The 19,809-nt window shown below is 42.7% G+C and overlaps 2 protein-coding genes across 2 annotated transcripts; both read right to left on the bottom strand.

The window, feature by feature from the left end:
- Positions 1–366: 366 nt before the first annotated feature.
- Positions 367–5,624, bottom strand: LOC311112450 (NGFI-A-binding protein 1-like). The gene is made up of 7 exons (XM_084155584.1): positions 5,328–5,624; positions 3,491–4,308; positions 3,090–3,223; positions 2,634–2,805; positions 2,293–2,461; positions 1,352–1,489; positions 367–1,133 (listed from the first exon to the last, which is right to left on the bottom strand). The coding sequence occupies exons 2-7, from the start codon at positions 4,304–4,306 to the stop codon at positions 1,057–1,059; spliced, it is 1,506 nt and encodes a 501-aa protein (XP_084011710.1). The 5' UTR covers positions 4,307–4,308; positions 5,328–5,624; the 3' UTR covers positions 367–1,056.
- Positions 5,625–10,363: 4,739 nt separating this feature from the next.
- Positions 10,364–19,413, bottom strand: LOC311112284 (major facilitator superfamily domain-containing protein 6-A-like). The gene is made up of 11 exons (XM_084155339.1): positions 19,095–19,413; positions 17,092–18,416; positions 16,863–16,933; positions 16,583–16,637; positions 16,126–16,454; positions 15,276–15,373; positions 13,057–13,218; positions 12,676–12,774; positions 12,379–12,464; positions 12,063–12,263; positions 10,364–11,644 (listed from the first exon to the last, which is right to left on the bottom strand). The coding sequence occupies exons 2-11, from the start codon at positions 18,412–18,414 to the stop codon at positions 11,393–11,395; spliced, it is 2,676 nt and encodes an 891-aa protein (XP_084011465.1). The 5' UTR covers positions 18,415–18,416; positions 19,095–19,413; the 3' UTR covers positions 10,364–11,392.
- Between the last annotated feature and the right edge of the window lie 396 nt (positions 19,414–19,809).

Genomic DNA, 19,809 nt, shown 5'->3' on the forward strand with positions numbered 1-19,809 from the left:
CTTACAGTAAAGGATCGAGCAACCATGTGTTTGACAGACTCATCCAGGAAACTTGATTTGATTGACATACTGTAGGCCCCATCCCATGTCTAGGCCAACCCAGGGGCAGACTGGCCATCTGGCATTTGGGCAAATGCCAGGAGGGCTGGTCATTTTTTTTTGTTGCACAATTATCATGATCTGGCTATTAATGGGGGCCTCAATGGAAAAAATGGGCCGGTATGGGGACCTTGAGGATAGAAATGGGCCGGTGTTGGGGCCTCAAAGTAAGAAAATGCCAAGGCCGATTTCTGGTCCCAGTCCGTCCCTGGGCCGACCTATCCCATAACACTGATCTGAACTCTAACTGGAGTTCTATACACAAAACATTCTGCAGCCTCAGTTTAATTTACAGTACCACTCATAAATACATACAGTACATACATTAGCAGGAAGCGAAACTATAATTTCTCCTCTACAGATAGCTCTTTCTTTTCACCTCTGATTAAAACAGAATCCTACTGTATTCTTTATAGTACATCAGTTGCCCACCAATCGAACACAACAAGCCAAAAATAGCTTGGGGTAAAAAGAATACAACAAATGTTATTCGTTGTTCTTTTTCGTATAGCCTGATCCACCATCCTGACCGCTGCGCTCTCGTTTCACTTAACTTCATTCAAATTCATGTAGCGAAACAGAATGTAAGCTCAGGAGATCAGGATGGTCATTCAAGACTACTTTTCGTACCCATCATTCTTAAATAACATAATGTACAATCGATCAATAAATACATAAAGACCTTTACAGCATGAAAGGTATCCTGTGAAAGGACATCCCTGTCCATTTCAGTTTTCCCCAAGACTGAATCTATGCTCTAGTCTAGACGCTTTGGCAAAAACCTTAGACAAAATTAAAGAAAATAAATGCTATTTTTGAGGCAACGTTGGTTGTTAAGGCTCTACTGTGGCTGTGCTTGCTTTAGTATCCATTGATTTGACTGAGATAGATGCTTACTGTAAATAGTGTAAATGATGACTAAAACCGGATGGGAAAACAGACAAAGGATGGGAGGCACTATGTGGAATCCTCTGTTTCTGATTTGATGGTCTTCCTGTCAGTGTGGTTGGCCGCTTGATGTGAGGATCCATTCTCTAAGGTAAAATGCAACACAAAGAAAATATAATCAGAATAAAACATACCATGTATTTTCTGATCATATACACTCATACTGTAGCTTGAATGTAGGCAGGTATGTGCGTGCAACAGACCCTTACTAATACTCGCTGTTTGTAGTGTGTATGTATATGAATACACGATTACACATATGTGACTCAAGAGTGAACATACATTTGCATGAGTGGTGCTGTACCTGTTGCTGGTGTTTTGGCCTCATCTGTGTTATGGTTGTTATGGTAACGTTTGAGCTCATTGGCTAGCTGCTTCCCCAGGGGAAGCTCCCCCTCTGCCACACTCTTACTGGCCACCCGCAAGTTCATTGGTCGCTCGTCTGAAAACACACATAAACACACAGACAAACAAACATTAGGGCATGAATAAACCATTGGGATACACACTGCCATAATACAGGATAAATTCCATTGGCACTGCTGTTACTGTATCATTCAAGAAGCTGCTTAGATGACACAGAAAACGACATTAACATTCTGCCTCTCAAAATCTTGAGAGATCTGATGCACATTTTGCTGTGGGCCCAAGTTTATACGCCACTCGGTGCCAAAAAAACTTTTATACTCTTCTTCTTATTCAACTTGAATAAGATGCTTTTAATAGCTTATGAAGGAGACAGGATGAGAGAGAGAGAGAGAGAGAGAGAGAGATAGAGAGAGAGAGAGAGAGAGAGAGAGAGAGAGAGAGAGAGAGAGAGAGAGAGAGAGAGAGAGAGAGAGAGAGAGAGAGAGAGAGAGAGAGGGACGCCCCTGGGCAGCAACATGGCGGAGGAGGTAAACAGGCGTGGGAGAGTTAATGACAGGAGCAGAGAGAGGATAATTATGGGTAACATGAATATAATGAGCTGTCAGGAGCATGGGCCGTGAGAGAGAGAAAAGGATGAGTGAGAAAAGGATGAAAATGGGATGAGTCCCTGAGGGATGGCTAAGGCTTAATACAGTTATGATTCCTCCTCACTTTGAGAAGTGTGAAAAAAAGATATCAACTGATTCCCTGACTTATAAGATAAGATTTGAAGGCTGGAAATGGTGGTTCCCAGAGCTGTGAATTTGGAGCATGAGTATAACACTCATGTAGGAGCATACTACAAAGAGAGTTGCAGAAGACAGACAGTATCATTACCTTGGTGCTCTGTGCTTTTGTCTACCGACGTGCCGTTGCTGCCTGGAGGCTCACTGAGGTACTTCAAAGCCCCTGCAGGTATCCTCCAGTCCAGAGCATGTAACCTCTCCTGTACCGCCGCCTCATGGAGGATCTCCATCTGTCTGGCTAACAGACGGTCCAACTGCACCTGTTAAAACACAATACATTTACAGTTCGTTAGCAACTGCTCCTACTCTTTTCTGCTAGCTACATTAACGTAACGTTGTAGTGTCAAAAACCTGCCTCCAAAAATGACAGTGTCAAATAAACGTGTCTCCTGTAATGTTCACATATTATAATCCACTTTTCAAGCATGTTACCTGAAGGTTTCTCCCAACTATCTCCTCTCCTTTGGACTTGGCGCAGGCTAGCTGTTCCCTCAGTATGCCCTGTCTCATGTGGATGGCCTGCAGAGCCTCCTGGATGTCAAAGAAGTTCTCCTCTGTCTTTATTCTTTTAGGAGACGGCTCATCTCTGTCTCCGCAGCGAGACCTAGAGTGGAGAAGACAATACATTATCTTCAGTTTGTTTGCAAAGAAACATTGAAAGATATGGAAAGCATAGTCTGAACATTACATTAATGATACCATACGATAATTTACATAACTTAAAAATATGTCTCCGTAAAATTGAACACATTACAGTCATTCGTTACATAGTAATAACCATGAGGAGAAAATGTATTTAGCATGTAAATAAGTCACCCATGCTTACCAACTTCCTTTAGCATTACTAACTCTAACAAGCAAGGTTGCGTGAGGTGCAGTGGCTCTTACTTGCTGGTCCTGTAGGTGTATTTGTAGGTCACCTCTCTGGAGATCTGCCTGGCCAGACCAAACAGCTCGTCTCTACGGGTCAGTAGTACCATGTCTCTCATACACAGCTGGGCTGCTGCTTCGTTCACTGTCAGCTGAAAGACAGAACACAGATGATAATAAGTCATGTTGTCAACTATAACTGGAGATACACAATTCTGTCAGTGAACTCTTCAGTTGTAACTTCTACCACTACCGACCTACTTTTAGACAGCTGAAGCAAGCACACACATTTTCTTCAGGTGATTTACCTTTTGTAGTTTTCGCCTCTTATTTGTGGAACTGAGGTTTGTCACTAGTATTGCACTGCCACTGAGCATACTAGCCTAGTACTGCAAAAGGATCCCATCTCTTATCCCTACCTCATGAAGCGTCAGTTGTTTGCCGTCCCTCCTCTTCGAGTCGAAGCGTCCGTAGATGGCGCTATACTTCCTGATCTCCTCCTCTCTCCTTGGATCATCATCACTCATATCAAAGATGTGGCTAATCATCTTGGCAAGTTTCTTATTGGTCTTCAGCTGCTCTTTGACCTCCGCGGGGTCGCTCTTTGGCAGGGCCGGGGTCATCCGGTCCACACACTCCAGGACAGACTGCAAAGCTGCAGCGTCAAGTGCCTCCAGACCCTCTCGGGGGGATGACGGAGACCCCCGGTCGGACGGAGAGAGGCTCTGTTCGCTGTCGTTACTGTGACCCGACCAGAAGCGCCCCTCGCTGCCGCTCTGCAGCGGAGATCCCCCTGACACTCTGTCCTTGGCCACTTCCAGCTTTCCTGGTTCCAGACATGTCGCAGCCATGATTTTGGGTACCTTGCCATGGGTCTCGCCACGGGCGCTGCTGTTACCCCCTCGCTCCGCGCTGACTGGTGTAGGTGACCCCTCGGGTAACTTATAGACTGGTATACTACACACCGGTACAGATGTCAGGGGCTGATTAAACAACGTTGGATTGGTGACCCAGTCTCGCAGGGATTTCTGGAGCCTCCGGACGTGCAGGGGCTTGCTGGCCATGCCCACCAAAGCCATAATCTCTAGGAATTCCTCCTCCCCGGCCTCACAGAGCTGCTGCACGTCGTCTCCTCCCTGCTGGATGAAGGCCTCGTAGTAATACAGCAGGTTGGCCCTCTGGAGGATTCGGTAGAGCTGCAGCTCCCCCAGAGTTCTGGGCAACGCCGCCGCCATGCCTGGGAGAGAGAACACAAGACGGGTTAGGCAAGAGGTTCTGCCCGACCAGAGAGTGTTGGTGTGTGTGTGTGTGCATGCGTGTGTTTTGGGGTGTGGGGGTGTGTGTGTGTCTGTCTATGTGTGTGTATGTGTGTGTGTGTGTGTGTGTTTGTGTGTGTGACTGACTGACTGGCTGACTGACTGAGAGAGGAAGAGGCACTCCCTCCACTCTGTCTGAGTTTCCTTTGTAAGTTCTGCAGTACTAGGGCTGCAGAAGGAAGAGTGGCAGTTAGCAGTTAGAGTCCTGTTAGTTGCTGATGGGACCACATGGCACACTCCTCCTTTGCAGCATGTGTTGCTGGCCTCTCTCTCTCACACACACAGGCTCCACTTGCTTTAGCCATGGGATTGTTAACTACCCATTTCTTGCAAGTTAGAGGACTATGTCACAAATAATTCAATATTGCTGAACGACCTTTAGTTATGTGAATAATATAATTTGATTGTTTATCATCAATGTGCATTCAGAGAGTGTTTGCAAACAACTGCACAAACACCACCTGCTAATCCACTATTCCTCAGTTCATGATAGGTCTGCACTTGCAGTCCTACAACTACTTTATAACCACTGCTGTCAAAACCTCAGGGCAAAATGCAAAGCAACTTGATTAAACACAACCTTCCACAGAACAGTGCAAATCAAGAGGCACTCAAGACATCACAATCACATAGGCAAAGCAAGTCAATATGATCATGGAATATTTGCACAAATCAACCAAGCTAAATAGAAAATAAAATACATTCGTTTTAAAACACACAAAAAGTAAAAAGGTAAATGCAAAATGCAGTAAAACAGCACCAGATTCAATGTAACTCAAAACCGGTCTTGCAAGTAAATCCACATCAGGAAGATGAGTAAAAACACCAATTGTCGGCAATAATAGAACAGTGCTGCAACATTGTATCAAGGCTACAACTTGTTACATTATTGTCATAGCCCAATAACTTCTTCCAACGATGTATTTTAATTGTTACATACCTGGTGAACGTTGGTCCCCTTTCGTTTCCTTTTTCTAGTTGTTACAATGTATCAGCTACAGTTAAGCCTGAACTGCCATAAACTGTAACTGAAGAAACTGTTTACAAAAATCCGTAGATCCCAAAGACGCGCTCTAATTTCCTAATAAACGCGCTCTCTGGCCTAAAAAGTCCTCGCGTTCTTCGACAACGTTTACCTTCCCTTCTTCGCCTCCTTGAATAGAAATACGATTGTGTTGAACGTCTCTAGACTAGATGAGTGTTAGCTGCCTGCTTGCTACCCTACCCCCTCCTCCCCGGCTATTGCAATTGGGATATTCCGCGGTTGCTACAGTGCTCACTCCCACGCGCCTGCGTGACGCAAATCCTGGCGTGGGCGGACAGGGGCGTGGGAGGCTTCTGCATGGAATACCAAGCACCATATCTCAGCAGCGGCAGAGGCAGGCAGCGTCGGTCAACTGGGACTGTGTGAGTCGAGTAGAGTAGACCCTAAAACGTCCTATAGGCTATATGACTGTACAGAAGTGAAACTATTGACATTCAGATAGACTAATAAGGATTGGCTCAAATCATCTATGATGTAATTATGTTCTTTGATCTTTTAATTTCTTCACTCTTTGGATAAAACACTTTAGTATATGCAAATTAGTGTTTCTATGCAAACATTTATTTTCAGTCTCTTGCCATGACACTTAAGTGTCTCCTTGTGTCTTACCCAGCAGATTACTCTCCGAATTGAGGCAGTGAGGGGGAATATAGGCAGAGAGAGAAGGGGGACTTTGTCCTATGTGTGCATGGGAACCACAAACCCTTCTCTAAGGACTTACACACACCCACACAAATCTTCGGCTGGCACCAGCCCTTTTTCCTCCCTTTCCAAATATACTCTCAGACGTGTGCATTGCCCATTTCACATTGGGCGTGGACTGTCTACAATACACATAATCAACTCACATAATAAGATGTTCATTCTGTGTCCTTCACTGTCATGCGAATATGAACTCTTATTTTCACATTATTATCAAAAATTATAGAAAGGAGGAAGGCTTATTCTCTCTAGAGACACAACAGAAAGCTTCCTGCTTACTGTTAAAATAACTCAATCTGCTTCTGTATCAATTAGCTATTTCTGGCAAGTAGGCCATGCAGCCACAGCACACAGTACAGCCTTAGGGAGATGATGAGCCTTTGTTTTTATCCTGGAAAATAGATCTAGAATATCTAGAATCTACACACACTGCTCCTGAACAAACTCTCAGCGCACATTTCTTGTAGTCATGAGAAAAGAGACTCAGAAGCATGGTACACTAACTAACTACTATCTATATTTGCAGAGCTACTTTTTTCAGCTGCAAAAAAATATAATTCTGAGTATCTATTTACAGAGCTAGGCTACTACTTTAGCTGCTACATTTTTTAAACCAAGAATATGAATTATCAGGATAATTGAGTAGAGGAGCATACACTGTATTTCCCGTCCTTGTGAAGCTATGAGACCAGAGAACAGAGAAAAGAGCCGACTAGATACTATTTACAGTACTTTACTACATTATCTTTTATGAAGAAGATTAATGATGAGGATAGGTAATTGAGTCAGATTATACGTCCCAAATGGCACCCTATTCCCCATATAGTGCACTACGTTTGACCAGAGCCCTATGGGGAATATGGAATAGGTTGCCATTTGGGACACAGATAGAGTAGAGGAGCAGCTGTTGTGTGGTTTTAATGATGTGTTTTCCACACAGCCAGGCAGGGCCAGGGTAACAGGGAACAGGTAAGTTCAGAACAGATAGTTTCCAGCAGCACACCCACTCCTTTAATCCTGTCTGTGGACGGCTCTGACCTGCCACAGCCCACGCAGCATGCACACACATACACACACATGCACACACACGTACACACACACACACACACACACACACACACACACACACACACACACTCTCTCTCTCTCTGAATACACCCGGCATTGCTGCCATGCATCCTGTTACAGGGCTACATTTTCCATGAAATATGTCCACTTTAAAGATGAGATAACATATATATTTTCCATTGAATATGTCCACTTTTAGAGATGAGATAACATATATATTTTCCATTGAATATGTCCACATTCAGAGATGAGATAACATATATATTTTCCATTTGCCTCTAATAGTTTTATCGGTACTGTATTTCAGATTTCTATAAGTGTTCTTTTTAAAAGTGTTCTGTACATTTTCACTGTTGTACCAATTACAAACACGTTTCACCGACACCCATGCACGTGTGAGCTTGTCAGCCCCTCACCCTACCCTGTAATAACACCCCCCCACACACCAAAGGAAGCTTCCTGGTCTCAAAATGGTTAAGATGAAGGACATGAATAACACAGAAATTGTTATGCATAAATTAGAATATGATACATTCAATATTGACAGACATGAACAATTATGCAGGCGTTATAAGACATTATGCATTTCACACTATTACACTATAAAAATGAATAGTTTACTTTCATACTTGTGTTAGTGAGTGAGTGAAAAATAACATTTGTAGGTGAACCCTAAGCAGTATGTAATGTATAGCCCATTACTTTGTGTGTGTTTTTGTGTTCGACTCCATGAGCATCTTATGTCTTATGTGTGTGCGAGCTAAGTGTGGGCGGAAGTGTGTGTGTGGGCGGCAGAGTGTGCTGTGTGTGTGGGCGGAAGTATGTGTGTGGGTGTTTTTGTGTGGGTGGGGGTTGTCCGAAAAAAAATAGATAAGTACTGCAATCTTAGAAATGATGTGGTAGTATTAGTACAATAATCTTCAGGACATTTTTTAATCAATGTCACTATGTTGTTTGTGCAGCTATATGTTCATAAATGCAGCAGCTGAAAATTCACTGTGAGTTTTCCCAGTAAATAGTGGTCTGTCGATACAACACAGATGCGCCAAACTAGTACCTAATGACGAACACAGAGGCAGGCTAGGATTGATCGGCCCACACTCAGGGTCCGTTGTGGGCTTCTCAGAGTCATAATGAAAGGAGATTACATTTCTAAACCCAGGGGTTTTTACCCATGTGGGTGGGCCTACGATCACTCAGATTCCAGAGACCCCCTCACCACCCACCCCTAGCCATGCTAATGTGTGTCAAATGATCCTCCAATGTACTCACTCACTCACTTATCCCCATCACGACTGGGCTGGCTCATAGGGCAGCAACAAAGGCTCTCCACTTCTGGCGGTCTTCCGCCATCTTCCCCTTCTGTGCACCAGCTCTGATGGTGTTGGAGCTCAATCTGCTAACGCAGGGGGACATTTCTAACTATCACCTCACGTAGATGCCAAATCTAGACTTGTGCTCTTAAATGACAGTTTAATATGATCATTTATTTCAGAGACATTGTATTGTATCCTCAGTCTATCAAATATAACCCAGTTCCCTTTATAAAAACTAGTAGAACTGATGAAACAAACTATACAAACAAGAAAATGAGTAAAACTAATGTTGATATTCTCTTTGAAGCGAAAGCCAGACAATTTTGCATGATTATTGCCGTTAAGTTTTTGATCTCAACCCAACAGGCATGAAAAACAACTGCAGACGCTAGGGATTAGGGATCCCCCCACTCACACGCCCACCCGCAAAACAAGTCCCTGACTCAATCACAAAACCTCAGCAACTTAGTTTGCCTTATATGTACTTTACAGTACTTATCCAAAGGGATGGGTCCGTTTCTCTCTCTCTGCACTTGACAAGAAACTGACGTACTAATTATTTAAGTGCTGAAATGTTAAGTCAAAGATCAACTGCTTAGACCTCAATGAACCACTACTTAGGCCTAAATGGCTGTGGGTTGGGGAGTCATTCTACTCTTCCACACTGTCCTTGCTCCTTGGATCCTATGGCTTTGCAGCCCAACAAGGTATTGGTGGGAGTAAGCATGGCTCTGAGCTCCCCTGCTGTGCCTCCTGCAGGCTAAGGCTGGGGCTGGTGTGGGCTGTGGGCCGTACTGATCAGCCCACGGAGAGGCTGGCCCTGTAGGCGTCATGTATGGTTGTATTGATGACGGTAGAGACAAAGCCTCTCACTGTGTCATACAAGGCACTTTTTCTCACTCTGCAGGACATCCTGGGTCGTGCTCAGTAGGGCACACAGACACCGTAGCAAAACTGTTTGCAATGGGAAACAACAATCTGTGCTCTAATTTGACACATTCAGTTAGTAGGCCTAGGCTATCTCTTTCACTGCGTTTAAACAATGTTTTCCATCAACTTAACAAGATGACCCTGGTGACTGTATGTGCTCTTATGTATAGATGCATTGGACATCAGGCATTTTAATTTACTAGATGTTGTCAAAAGGTCCTAGGCCTACAATATACACAAAACACATAACAATAATAATAAAAATAATAATTTATTTAACTTGTATAGCGCTTTTCATTAAATAAAATAATCTTAAAAACAAGCAACACATTTAAATTGATGGTAGAGATGGATGTTGAATCGCTCTATTTGGCTTCGGATGAAAGGCTAGGAGTTGAGGCAGTGTAGCTTCAGCGGCGGGAGGGGGCATCAATGGTACAGCCAGAGAGAAACCAACACAGTCTGAATATTTCAATAATCAATTAACTGCCTCTCCACTATAGCATGTAGCACATGTTGTACTATCCTGGAGTGTTTTTAAAATATCACATAGGCCTACACAATATCACACCTATCATTCCAATGATCAGCATGATTATTACCATGTGTAGCTATTTCATCAGTGCAGCATTATCAGTGTACTGTGCAAATAAATAAAAGGATGCTGCTACAGTACTACAACAATCCCATGATGCCCTACTGAACATGGCAGCTGTCTGGTCCTGTCATGTCCTAGCATGTTGGAGTGTCCACACCACAGGGATAAATAGGACCAGTCCATGACTCAACACTTTCAGCAAAGCCATACATACCCATAAGGCATTGCAGCGGACTAATGTATGTGCGAGTCTGTGTGGTCAAGAGTAAACAAGTATTATACTTGTGATGCCTCAATAAGATCGTTGAGGAACAGGGGAATGTCATCATTTTTTATTAGACTTTGAAATGAACCGATTTATAGAGTACTTTGAAATGAACTGATTCATAGAGTACTTTGAAATGAACTGATTCATAGAGTACTTTGAAATGAACTGATTCATAGAGTACTTTCAAATGAACTGATTCATAGAGTACTTTCAAATGAACTGATTCATAGAGTGCAGCTGATGGAAAAACCTTAAGGTAAAATGTACAAATGATTAATTCCTTAGATGTAGACAACAGGCTTAACAATATTGGATAAGACAGCTGCCACGGTCAGTCTTGTCTCTTGAGACTTGTAGTATAATCACTTTATTTAGAGTAGGCCTACACTAATAATGAAGGACATTATTTGCTGTGTTCAAAACAAAGACGATTCGGGGGAAACAGTCCAATTAATTAATTTCGTTCATCTTTTTCCATCAACACCGATATTAGCTTATTCTCTGCCGAGACAAAGGAAGTTGCAGATGGCATTGTGGTGTAGTTTCTGAGGAGAACACTATTACTGTCCTCCCATACACTCCCATCAGCAGCAAAAGCAAACACACCCTGACCTCAACCTCCACACAACACACACGCTTAGGGTTAGTCCTTGAATACGGTACACTACTGCCACCAAGTGTCTACTCTTGGAATTTTAAAAACATGCAAGAATAGACAGCTATAATATAATTGAAACACCAGAAAAGCAGTGAAAGTTAATGATTTCTCTACAAATAAATTTTTATTGTATACACATATAATTTCATCCCAAGAGTCAAAATAATAACATGATTGTCAGAAGCTCGTGCAGGAAGACAGATGAAATAAATACATTACATTCTAGAAGGCAACAATCCCTTTTGACCCTTTCTAGATCAAATTCTATTTACACAATGTCAGATGACACACACACAGAAAGCTTATCATTTGGTACTTTTTACAGCACAGTCATCGATGTTGAGTAGTACTTACTGCCCCTTACCCTTTCGCTACTAAGTACCTGCTCCGTTTCTAAACTCAACAACTCAAGCCTTTAATCTACTGCCGGAAAGGGTTTGTACTAGACAGTTGATGTGAAGCCTCAAAGTTAACAGGTAAAAAGGCAGGGTGCTCCACAGAGTTCCCCTGGTCTGGTAGGGAAGAGGGCTGGGATTCTGGGTGCTCTGCGGGGTGGGCCTTGCTAGGTACGCTGCTGGGGGAACCGTTATGGTGGTGTGGGAACTCCTGTTGCTCTGTGCTGTGTTCAGTCTCCACTGCCTGGTATTCAGAAGAGTTCTGATCATTTTGCTCCTGGCAACAGACAAGATAATATAACATAATTGGCTAATCCATCATGACAAAATGTTTTGGATACACTAAAGATATAACCAAACCATGCACTAAACTAGGAGACCAAACACAGGCACATAGGACATTTGACCACATTCACCACTGTCGAATTCACCTCTACAGTGCACACAAAGAACAAACACGGCCTCACCTTTCTTTAGTTCACAGGAAGGCGTGGGAAAAATCATTCACATATTGTCACTGTTAATCATATGACATAAACATAAATCCCATTGAAATAAAATATTTTAAAGGTTATACATTTTTTAAACATGAATTGGCTTGAAATTCATAAACTTTCGATTCGCACATCTGAGGACAAGAGTTCTCATTGAGATTTTACACATCTTTATAAGAGGACTATCATTCATCATCCTACCTGCAGTGGCTGTGTCTCAGAGGGTAGACTATTCTTGGTCATGCAGTACATCTCTCTGATCTGGCAGACAGCGAAGGCTATGGTGACCCAGGGGGATCCACTCAGCACCCAGGCCGGTCTGTTAACATCCTCCTGCTCCTCCTGGTGCTTGGTCTTCTTAGCCGGGGGTCTAGGGTCTGGGCGGGGCACCGTCACACCCACCTGGTAGTAGTAGTATTAATTAGTAGTATTAATAGTACACTTCATTGTCCCACAATGGGAAACTGGTTTGCTGAAAGAAGCAGCATATGAGCACAACAATTCAGAGAGTTCTGACCTGGCTCTGGTTCTGCATCAAGTCTATGGTAGCGATGGGAACCGGACTGGAAGGAACCGGAATGTTCTCTGCTAGCATCCTGTCCTCTAGTGAGGGGAATACAATTTAGGTTATTATTGTATGGTACACTGTTAAGTATAAGGGTGCTTTGCAGTTCTATAAAGACAATTTTTTGTGCAACATATGGAGCAATCCATTAAACCCTTTTTGGTTCTATACAGAACAAATTCCTAAAACAGTGCACTGATGCAGGGTTTATTAAATAAATATGGACTGAGGTGCTCTCCCCTCCCTCACCCTTTTCCTCGTTCTGTCCGGTCAGACATTGAATGAAGGAGAAGATGAGGAGTATAACCAGGGAAGCCATTCCAATCCCTCTGAAGGTCTCTGCAGCTCCTGGAAAAAGAAAGATGCACGTTACAGATACAGAACAAACCAAATAGTAGCACTTTATATTAAGGTGTCATTTAATGGGGTTATGAATGGTTTATACATAATTTTTAAACAGTTCATTATTAGTGGATACAGTATGTAGTTTATAAATATGTAATAAACAGTATAACTCATTGGTTCTCAAAATCATGTTAACATATAAAAACATGGCTATATGGCAGGAGTTGCTAAATTTCACTCCTCAAATGGGACTGTCAAAAGGGGCTGTTGTTGTTGCATCCGTACCAAAGTAGTTGACGAAGACGCCCCCCACCATGGCCCCACAGCCCCGTCCCAGTCCCAAGTGTAGACCCTGGAGGATACCCTGGGCAGAGGTCCTCAGAGCTGGGGGCACCGCGGCACTCAGGTAGGAGATACAGGCAGCCCAAACCGACGCATGGGTCACACCTACATTACAAAAGAGACAGACAGACAAAACAAATGTTAGAACATTTAAATACTGTGTGCTGCTCAGTTGGTAGAGCATGGCGCTTGCAAAGCCAGGGTTGTAGATTCGATTTCCACGGGGGACCAGTACAAAAAAGTCCAAAAATGTATACACTCACGACTAAGTCACTCTGGATAAGAGTGTCTGCTAAATGACTAAAATGTAAATGATGCCAGAGGACAAACATTGATGGAGGTGTTAAACATTACACAGCTTATAAGGATAAATACTATTCTTCAAAGTAGGGCATTGTGGTGTAGTTTCTAGCAGTTAAGGGCATTGGGCCAGTAACCGAAAGGTTGCTGGTTTGTAGCCCAGAGCCGACTAGGTGAAAGATCTGTGCCCTTGAGCAAGGCACTCAACCCTAATTGATCCTGTAAGTTGCTCTGGATAATGTCTCTGGAGAGTGTCTGCAAAATGACAAAAAATGTTAAATGTTATACATTATTTTCGATACTAATGTCATACAGAAGAAAAAGCAGTCTGTCTTGTAATATTAGCACAAATTTGAAAAACAATCTAACAGGAAACCTCGCCTCTTTTATTTGAGTCCTATGGATAAGGAGGTGTTGACACTTAGACTTCCATTCATCATCATTCAGGCAGTCAGACTTCTCATTCCGTGACCACAGACTCAAACGTCAGATAGATATACAAATCCTTATGCTGAAGTCATGTGATGGTCATCTTACTTTGCTTTGTGGGCTGCAAAACCCTCCTAAGACACAGAGCTCAGCAAGAATCTATAGCACCAAAGCAAACAGTGCTTATCACTTATGACCAGTAATAACAAGCTTATTCTTACTTATTTATTGAGCGTATTATCAGTTATTACTAGAAAAATTGTCATGAAGCGTTTTTAGTAAACAAAATAAAGATAATCATTATATACACTACATGTCCAAAAGTATGTGGACACCTGCTTGTCAAACATCTCATTCCAAAATCATGGGCATTAATATGGAGTTGGTCCCCCCTTTGCTGCCATAACAGCCTCCACTCTTCTGTAATGGCTTTCCAATAGATGTTGGAACATTACTGTGGGGACTTGCTTCCATTCAGCCACAAGAGCATTACTGAGGTCGGGCACTGATGTTGGACGAGTAGACCTGGCTCGCAGTCGGCGTTCCAATTCATACCAAAGGTGTTCGATGGGGTTGAGGTCAGGGCTCTGTGCAGGCCAGTCTAATTCTTCCACACCGATCTTGACAAACCATTTCTGTATGGACCTCGCTTTGTGCACGGGGGCATTGTCATGCTGAAACAGGAAAGGGCCTTACCCAAACTGTTGCCACAAAGTTGGAAGCACAGAATTGTCTAGAATGTCATTGTATGTTGTAGCGTTAAGATTTCCCTTCACTGGAACTAAGGGGCCTAGCCCGAACCATGAAAAACAGCCCAAGACCATTATTCCTCCTCCACCAAACTCTACAGTTGGCACTATGCATTGTTTTTGGTTAAAAAAAGACTGTAAAATCACCAGGAATTCAACTAAAAATGTGTTTAATAAAAATGTGTTTAATTTAGGAAGTCTGTTCCCAAGTGTTCCCACAAAAAAAGAAAAAAATACATGTGATCGTGTCTCAATGTAATCAGTGTTTGACAAGACCCATCCAACCTGCTCTTAAATAATATCTCATCTGTAACCACAGAAAGACAAACAGGGATAACATGGTCACTAGTCATATGACATTACCAGGATATCCTTATTCAATTTCCTTTTGGTGATACTGTCTTTTAATATGATTGTTTTTGATGTGATACTTTAATGGCCTTTTCACTTTAAATCAATATTAACATTCCTATAAAATGATATCTTATCCCATTCTTGTTTAGTTGGCATGGGAAAAGGTGTTTTATAAGGTAGCGATTGCTTGAAATAACAGAGATTCCTGTCCTAAGATGTACTTTACTGAGGCTCAATATCACAACCCTTAACTACAGACTCAAACTTGAACCTTTCCTCAGTCAGATGTCAACAGGAAGTAATGTCACTGTCTGACCTGCTCTTTCTTACCTTGTAAGACCTCCATAGGCAGAACTATCCATGCATTCTCCAAGTAAGAAATGTACAGGTAGCGTGCTGTGTTACATGCCAAGCCAATGTACAAGACCCTAAGTTAGGAAAACAGGGAGGAAAGAAAGAAATTAGTGATGAGATTTTCAGAGGTTAGGTACTCTGAGCAAAAGTTATTAAGAAGAGGCAAACAGATAAAATAGGGTGATGTATAGAATGTATAGGCTTTTCAGGCTTAGAGCGTCTTTTGTTGCGTTAATTAGGATTCCATCGCAGAACACTCATCCAAGGTCTAAAGAGATGCCCTACTAGGCATAGTTAGTATGACTCTTTGCGTACAGTGCCCATTGAACTGGTGAGGCAAAAAGCACTGGCACAAATTCTTCCTGAGACCTTTGCACTAATAGGTAAATGTATTACTTGCGGGGTTATAACCACCCAAGATGTTAGAGAAGAATGTTTCAAAATTGTGCGTCAAAATGACATAGGTCACACAGAGCTGCCAGAGGGATGGGCCTCTCTCCTTAAACATAACACCACACTCTCAAATGTCCCTGCTCTGTGCTAGGTCTGTCTGTTTGTCTGACTATAGTATACGCTCAAGGTCTGTGTGACGTTCAAGAGGCACTCTAAATGAACACGATTGTTTACATGCGGCAGGTCTAGTTGTGGTGAAACGGGATAGCAAATGTGGAAATCCTCAGTTTCAGAAAATACTGTGTGCTTCGGTTGTTGTTGTTGCTGCTGTTTTTGGTAAAATATTTTTTTTAGAAGATTGATGGATAATGCAATATCCCTTCCACCACCACCCTCCCAAAAACAAGAACACCACCAAGAACCCCATCCTTACCTGATGTGTCCCACCAGTTCGATAAACTTATGACTGGTGAAGTAAGCAGCCAGCTCCGACACATGACTCAGAACCGAACACACACCAAACAGCGTGGTGGTCCCCTTCAGGTCCTCTAGATGCCAATACAGGAAGGTGAACACAAAGCCGTAACCGAAGCCCATGAACCAGGCCACGAACAGCACCGTGCTGTACTGAACACTACACAGCAGCCTGAGGAGGTCACTGTAGTAGAAAGGCTGTTCGGTGGTGGTGGACTCTGGGGTGATGGGGGTCTGGTCTGAGGTGGAGCTCTCGCTCCCCTCTGGAGATGCCACGTTCCCGTCAACCTGTGTGAAAAAGGTGTAAAACAAATAAAATATGATCATAAAAAAATATATATTAAAGCAGTATTTACTAAAGAAATTAGAAATACTATTTCCAGTTAGTATGAGTTTTAATTTTCCAGTTGATTTACCTGCGGTATCTCTACCTCTTGGGGCCTCTGAGGCACATCCTGTCTGTAGTCCCCACTGTCAAATCAAATCCAACTTCATTTAAAGATCATTTAAAATCACCACACACTTTACATTAAAATAATTAAATGAAAGATAATAAAAACAAACAGCAATTCTATAAAATAGATGAATAAAAGAACAAAACAAAAAGGAAGTGTAAAATAACAAAATCATTGATTTAAGATAAAGCTAAAAAGGTGGGGTTTCAAACATAATTTAAATTGTTTCTGCCCCTATTACCGGTCAAAGTAGAATTGTGTTGCTACCACCAGAGCCAGACCCATCATCACTCCAAACACTATGAAGGCCACCTGGGGAAGGAATTAATGAAAGAGAGAATGAGTGAATGTATGAATGAGTGAATAAATGAACAAATTAATGAACTATATTTCTATTTACGTATCAACTATGTCGCCCTTAGCGAGCCTCATTGCTTATTATTTGTCACATTTTCAATGTCATACATTACCTGATAGTTCTTATACTCGGGCAGGATGCAGCCGACTACGCCATCGATGAGCAGCGTCAGGTGGGTGTGGTCTATCCAGATACCCACTAGCAGCATGGTCACGCCCCAGCCAAGGGACCCCCACATTCTCTGCAGGCCATAGCGGTCCCGGTGCTTCCCCAGGTACTGTAACGTCACCGTGTCCACAATGGTGACCGCCGGCGCGCTGAAGAACTCCCCCACGATGATGACCAAGAGGATCAGGAGAAAGATGCTCTCGACCTGATCCTCGTTGTACTCAATGATGTACTCTTTGGGTTGGGTGGGGGCAGGGGTGGTGGTAGTGGTTGCCATAGTTGTTGTTGTAGTATTTGGTGTAGCTTGAGTGGTATTGCCCTGCTCGTGAGGCACCAATGTGGAATTGGTCGTGGGGGTATGGGTAGGGACATGGGTGGGGTTTTTAGTGGTCAGTGGCATAGTTGTGGTATTCGGTAAAAGCTGAGTGGTATTGGCTTGCTCATTAGGCACCACACTGGGTTGGGCACGGGTGGGGGTGCGAGTGGTTGTTGTTTTATTCTGCTTGTAAGGCACCACTGTGGATTGGGTGCTATTGCCATCAGCACCTCTCCTATACCTGCGGCGTACGCTATAGCCAGAATCAAGGCCATTCAAAACAAAAGGGAAGCTAGGAAAGTAACCTCGAAATAAATCCCGACGACTTCTCCTCGTGAGATTGGTGGAAACGTCCGGTAGCGAGCCGTTAATTGGTGTCATAGTCGTCAAGGGCAGTATTGGTGGGGCCACAGTGGTGACGCCCACCTTCTCCTTACAGATCATGGCAGCTGGTTTGACAAAGCCGATGCCACAGTTGAACACCAACCAACACAGCACAGAGAAAAGCAACAATGGCTTCCCTTTCTTAAAACGATCGGCCACCACTCCCCAGAATGGCGCACTGCAGAACTCTATAAAGTACCGGATCCCAACCAACAGTCCACTACGGCTTGGCGACATCCCTAGCTGCTTGTAGTAGACGGCTAGGAGTGGGTGCAGGGAACCGTAGGCTGCATAGAAGAAGAAGTAGAAGATCTTGGAGGTGAGGAGCTGGGAGTTGACTCTAAGGCACATCCTCTCACAGCAGCCTAGGTCTTTCAGTGGTGAGGCCATGGGTGTCTCTGGAGCAGACTGTGTGGCTGATGCTGCAGCAGACACTGAAGTGGAGCCTGGCTCTCGGTCGTTCTGAAGCTCCAGGGAAAGAGTGTTGAAGGGTTCGTCCAGGACGTACTTCCTCTTCTGATCTTCTTCATCATCCGACAGGATGAACACTTTGTCGTCTGCGGCCATCTCTGGAAGACAGGAAGTTAGATTCATGTTTCCTGTAACTTTAACAGTAGGCTTCATTGATTATCGAAAACATACAGTCTATGTGTAGCAATATTGATGTTACTCATATTGATGTTACACAGGAAACAGAAACCACTTGTTACTTACTGACTTCATGTACTTGATGTGCTGGTTAACAATATGCATAGTAAAGTTTGCTTAACTATATATCTTTGTCTGACGTGACTACAACACAAAGCATATTGAAACACTATGCTATACAGTAAATATGTTTAGCATGGCTAGAATTGGCTACAATAAAGTTTAGGCTATCAACAAGTTGCACACGGTGTGTAACAAATATAGTAACATTGTTACAACCTAAGAACTCATGTTGCTCGTGAGTGGGTATGTCATATCAGAAGAACCGGTGAAACCGGTACAAAAATACATTTCACCGTCCAATGCGGAAGTATGAACGAAACGCATGTTTCACTGTCAAATAATGAACATTTCACATCAAATTGAAGACATAAAAGTACAACGTTTACTTTACGCAGTGGTAAACAGCGCACTTAAATCATAATATTGTAGATTCGCAATAAAATTTTAAAAAATCGTCAAAAATGTGAATTAGCGCAGTTTCTCTTTAACTTGGAGAATATGAGCTTGGACGCCCATGTTCTTCTCATCAATCTTACCTGCAAAAGTCACCGGTCGGTGTTCCTATTCTTTCAACTATGACTACGCAGGTTCGGCGGTGGCAGTTGTGTCTCTCAGTCTGAAATCGAACGCTTTCTGCATTGCTTACAATACAGCTTATTCCGTTGTTATCCTATGCATGCATGATACAGATGATATACCATAAGTAATATCCTTAAAGACTCGTGCAAATATTCCGATCCACAACCACACCCTAGTTCAGGCCATTTCTCCTAGAAGGTAACTCCGAACTCAATACGCCGAGAGGATGGGCCTCGTGTGACGTCTCTGCTATCTGTTAAAGTGAACCCAACCTCCCAAATAGTGTCCCGCTGCCCTTCAACATACACCAACTACCGTAAATGCACAAGAGCATGTTTATAACAAAGTGTAAAGGCAAGATGTGCAATTGTTATTGTTTCTAAAAAATATATAAAATATATAACATTTATATTTCCTACATCATAAAGGAAATAGATAGAATACAATGCAGCTAGTGCACCTTTCAAATTCGTTTAATTGAACATGTTTCACACCTGTAGTATTGTTCATATTGTATGTCAAAGTATCTAATAGAACACTACAAACTCTGGTATTATTACAAATGCAAAAAGTGTGCATATTGAGTAATTGATAAATGCATTTGTGTACAATAAATACATGGTGAAATTGTACAATAGCCTACTAAATGTCCTTTAAAATATAGCAATAACT

Source organism: Coregonus lavaretus (assembly GCF_964263955.1).
Source record: "Coregonus lavaretus genome assembly, chromosome: 38".
Lineage (NCBI taxonomy): Eukaryota > Metazoa > Chordata > Actinopteri > Salmoniformes > Salmonidae > Coregonus > Coregonus lavaretus.